The following is a 5,010-nucleotide window of genomic DNA, read 5'->3' as shown; positions in this document are numbered from 1 at the left end:
TACTTCACCTAATATTTACAATTTTATTTACAACATAAATATACAATATTGAATTGTATAGCATTAAGATCTTAAACTAAATTCATAAACTTGAATTATAGAAAGTACCTGGTTTATCGTCACCAGAAGTATTTTTCTATGTCTTTGTTTGTAACAAATTGTTATCAGTTTGACCTGTGCGATGTTATTTTAGTTGGAGGCTTTCTTGGTTTTGGGTCATTATAAATTCATTTTATTAATATTTTATCAAACAGTTGCTGAAGGAATATTGCATTTAGGATTAACAGTTTGATATCATTAGAACTAATAGTTTGATACATTTATAAACAAAGTTTTGTCCAAAATTTACAAGTTATTATCATCTCAAATAAAATTATGGTTAGTTTATAAAATGCACGCCAATGTTTTATAAGATCAATGGTAATACCAGAGATAAAAATCTTTGGTTGTATAAATTCGCGTGAAAATTCGTAAGAAGATATAGTGTTTTTGCTAAAATGAAACTGTTTGTACTTGCTCTTTTTGTGGCTGTAGCATCAGCTGCTCCACCAGCCAGTGGTAAATATTTATAACAATCTCAATACAACTGTTATTGTAATTTTAATGGTGATTTTTAATTATTCTTTTTATTGTTTAAGAACCCCAAGTATTGGGTTTTCCCGATGGATTCCCACGAGTTGTAGGTGGACACACTGCCAATGAGCATCAATTCCCATGGCAAGTATCCCTCCAAAGATTTGGAAGTCACTTCTGCGGTGGTTCCATCATCAATTCTGAATGGGTTCTTACTGCTGCTCATTGCATCAGTGGCACTTCCGGATTCGATGTAAGTAACTCATCTTTTTTAAATTCAATTCCATTGCTCTAAATACTAATGATTTCAAGAAATTACTTTAAAAATTATAAATATAGATGAATAATTCAAATTCTCCACAAAATTATATTTATTGCAATTTAAAGGGCTATATTAATTTTTACAGAAAGAAAATTAAGTTATTTTAAGATAATGATTTTTATTTAATGTATAGAAAAAATTCAAATTTTGTTAAGTAATAGTGCATAGTATTTTTAATTTGATTACAGTCATTAGCTATTATTGAGCTATAGCTTGCCTGCAAAAAATCATTTTCACAGCTGCTTTGTTGCATATATTAAACAATAAGTAGTTTTCTAATGATCTAAATATAGATTCATTAATTTTAAATTTATGACGAAATATATCATAGATGATCAAATATTTTAGTGACTATAAATGATCGCCAGCTCTGGTTTGAATTAATATTTATATTAATCAAATATATAATTTTTTGATGTAATATTATGATTTCAGGCCGTAGTAGGAAAACACGATCTTTCAAAAACTGAAGCTACTGAACAGCGATCTGCCTTCAAGAGAACCATTGTGCACAAATCTTATGCTGGAGGCGTCAATCCTTATGACATCGCTTTGGTAAATTATATTTTATTAAACAAAAAATAAGCATAAAATCAAAGTTCTATAAAAAAAACTATAAAAATATTCTAGATCCAAGTTGCCACACCATTCAAGCTGAACGAAAACGTTAAAGCTGTTAAGCTTCCAACTAAAGATGAGGCTCACTCAGGACAAGTTACTTTGTCTGGATGGGGATCTACTTCTACTTCCAGCTTCCCCAGCTACCCCAATAAGCTACAGGTAAATATATATATATATATATATATATATATATATATACAGGGCCGGTCCTGGGGTCTTCAGCGCCCGCATGCAAAATTTGTTCTTGCGCCCCCCCAATAATTTTAACTGTTTTAACGGTTTATCATTAAAAGTATATAAATATTTACGTACATTTTTTCAATTAATTTTTAATCGTAAGAAAAAATTAGATATAATTTAAAAGCGTATAAAATACATGGATTTTAAATTTATTTACAAAATCGTGACAATTCACGGGTTGATCGTAATCAAACATTTTTAAATTTCCAAGTATTTCTAACATATGTGTAATATTAATGTTTGGGTTTTAAACATTAATAACACTTGAGCATTTTACTTATTTATTGTGCGATTTATTCTGTTAAGCAAATCGAGCAAAAAAACTAGTCTTTCATTTTTAATATAACTCTCGTATTTCACGTAGGATTTTTTAAATTTTATTTTAATTTATTTTTTCAGTATTTACAATATTAAAATGTGCATCGTAAACTTCTCCTTATTGATATCGTAGAGGCCGAATTGATTCATTATTAGATTCAGAGTATTTTAACGTAATTTAAAAGTATTGTCAAAGATCAGTAAAAGATGCAAAGAAATCACATATTTCCTGAATATTGAAAAAAAATCTGATTGTATTTGTATCTGTATTATTTTTGCATAGTTAATAATTAAATTTAGAGTATGGGCACCACTAGATATAAAAAAAGCTCAACGATTTTTGTTCCAAAGTCATTTTTGTATTTTTTTTCATAACACTAACAACGCATGTCTTCAACGTTCAAAGTTCATCAGATGCGAAACATTTCAAACAAAAACAAAAGTTACAATTCAATTTCTCGGAATAAACAATCCATTTTCTAAGCACTGATCCCCATTTTCCATTTTTTCTATTATAATTAGTATATATTTCTTTAATAAGTACCGTTTCAAATAAATCAGCTCGTAATTTTTCATCAATAACGCCCAATAGTTAAATTAAACTTTCGTAGGTTTGCGCTTAGGGGATGTACACTAAATAATGTTTTTTCGATTTCACGTTAACTTCAAACGAAGAGAAAATGTAATAAGTACATTAAACAATAAGCAAAACAATAATTTACTAACTTGTAGAGTTAATAATCGGTTAATTGTCTCTACTGTATCACATTGCAAACTGAATATGCTTTTTGTGTCTCCGTATCCATAGTTAAGTCAGATTGTTTATTATAAACAATTTAAATAAAAAATAAAAAAATAATAATATATTATAAATTTCCGAATCTCGTTTTGGCGCCCCCTAAGGCGTGCGCCCGCATTTTTTGCATGCTTACTATTACTCGGTTATCCATGCGGGTTTACCGCATCACTCGGTTATCCATCTGAGGCAATATGATAGTTTGTTAGCGATTACGGCCAATAAAATTATTCCACGGCATTTTTTCAAAGAAACATTTTTCTGTCAATTTTATATTTTTTAAATGAAATACTTACGAATAAGAAGACCGGCCGATCTTGACCAAAAACTAATCAAAATTTTTTGAATGGTTTTTAAATTCGTTTCAGAATCGTTTTAGGATGTTTTGCACAAACATAAACTTCTCCTTGAGGAACTAACTAAATTTTGTAATATTTTTATGGCAAATTTATATAATACTTTTTTCATTATAATTCTTTAATTGCTTCTAAAATTATACGAGATAATATCACGATTTCTGGATGTACAAGTTTGTTCAAAAGTGCGTCAAGTTGCTGTTAGGTCACTATAAATACATTTATGTACCCCCAACATATAAAATGTATAAGATTTCAAATAGGTACTAAGTTTCTATTTTTGATTTATTAAAAAAGTTTGAAATTTTCAATACTGTCTAACAATTATACGACCTCAATACTTTGTTTTACGGATTAATGTAGTATGAGGGACCATGAGGAAGATGTGAATAATATATATTAATCATATTAAAGCCTTGGTCATTAATTTTTTTCATGATTGTTGTTTATTGAACAAAAGTATGAGTTTTTAACTGGTTTAATTTCTTTTTAGACCGTTGACAAACCAATCGTACCATACCCCGAATGTGAAAAGGCTCTAGGAGGAGCAGGATCTACTCCATTGCACCCAACAAACTTGTGCACTGGACCCTTGACTGGTGGAGTTAGCGCTTGCTCTGGAGATTCAGGTGGCCCACTTGTACAATATAACGGAAGCGAGGTCAGTAATTTTAGAATAAAATTTTTAATCGATATTCATAGTCAAAAGATATTTAATTAAGAAGCACATTGCAAACAAGTTCCAGAAAAAGAGGAATCTTGTTATATGCAGCCCCATTAAATTTTGATGTAATCAAAATTCTTTTTAAGTAAATAATGTTTAACGTTAATAATGTTATATGATGATCTGATACGCGTTTATAGTTAAAACCAAGTTCAAAATATTAAATAAAAAATGAATATTCATTAAAATACACCACTAAACCCATTTAATTACATTATATTACCTGTCTGATTTTGATTGAGTTTTTAACTCGTGTTTGTACCAGAAAAAAAGGTCATTTATAAATTCAGGGAACGCAATATAGTCTAATGTGAGATAGTTTTATTATGTAAGTTATTAAAAAATTTTGTTTCTTTACTGTAGGCTACACTTTTGGGTGTTGTGTCCTGGGGCTACATTCCTTGCGGTGGTGTTGGATACCCATCAGTTTACACCAGGGTCTCTGCTTATGTGGACTGGATCAAACAAAATGCCCAATAGATTCAACAACTACGAAATTTATTCAAAATTTTAATCTCACACGTAACGAATTAATGACTTTCTGATTAGAAGATTTTTTGTACATAAAACTTATTTTTGACCTTTGTTATTTTTAAATAAATTATATACACATATGTAACGATTTTTAAATTTTTGTTGAATTTCATTACAGATATTTAAACACTTTTTAACCTGAAAATTTAATTCGTTTTTAAAGTGAAAATTTAGGGTGCTTCACGTGAAATCACTATGATTTTTGTGGCATTCGATTATTTCCAAGATAATTTATTGACCCTGCGTACATTTTGATATTGCCTTTTTTTCATCATACTATAGGAAAATTTAATAAAGTTTATCAAAATTGACCAGGCTTCTTCAGTAACTTTGCATTACTTATATTTGATAATTTAAATAAAATCAAGAAGTTATAAAATCAGTATAAATAGATTAAAATTTAATTAAGAGAAAAATCTTTTTATAGTGTATGCAGATAACTGCAGAACTGAAAATACAATCATAATGATAATGTGTAAGAGAAGAAAATGATCCATTAATGCTTAAAAATTATACATGTTGGAGA

General features: G+C 28.8%; 1 protein-coding gene across 1 annotated transcript; it reads left to right on the top strand.

Moving 5' to 3' along the window:
- The first annotated feature begins 475 nt into the window (after window positions 1-475).
- LOC113365810 (trypsin-like) lies at window positions 476-4,564 on the top strand. Its single transcript, XM_026607355.1, has 6 exons — window positions 476-558; window positions 639-826; window positions 1,331-1,450; window positions 1,526-1,675; window positions 3,720-3,887; window positions 4,314-4,564. Exons 1-6 carry the CDS (start codon window positions 498-500, stop codon window positions 4,428-4,430), a joined length of 804 nt encoding a protein of 267 aa, XP_026463140.1. The 5' UTR covers window positions 476-497; the 3' UTR covers window positions 4,431-4,564.
- The last annotated feature ends 446 nt before the right edge of the window (window positions 4,565-5,010 follow it).

Source organism: Ctenocephalides felis, unplaced genomic scaffold (genome assembly GCF_003426905.1).
Source record: "Ctenocephalides felis isolate EL2017-DRISC unplaced genomic scaffold, ASM342690v1 CF-g0.4_SCAFFOLD_01170, whole genome shotgun sequence".
Taxonomy (NCBI): domain Eukaryota; kingdom Metazoa; phylum Arthropoda; class Insecta; order Siphonaptera; family Pulicidae; genus Ctenocephalides; species Ctenocephalides felis.
This window is presented reverse-complemented; position numbering and strand designations above follow the sequence as displayed.

Bases quoted from the DNA above. Each gene is read 5' to 3' on its own strand.
- LOC113365810 (XM_026607355.1), top strand. From the start codon at position 498: ATGAAACTGTTTGTACTTGCTCTTTTTGTGGCTGTAGCATCAGCTGCT. The intron at 827-1,330 runs GTAAGTAACTCA...TTATGATTTCAG, and splicing joins GTGGCACTTCCGGATTCGAT to GCCGTAGTAGGAAAACACGA. The intron at 1,676-3,719 runs GTAAATATATAT...ATTTCTTTTTAG, and splicing joins GCTACCCCAATAAGCTACAG to ACCGTTGACAAACCAATCGT.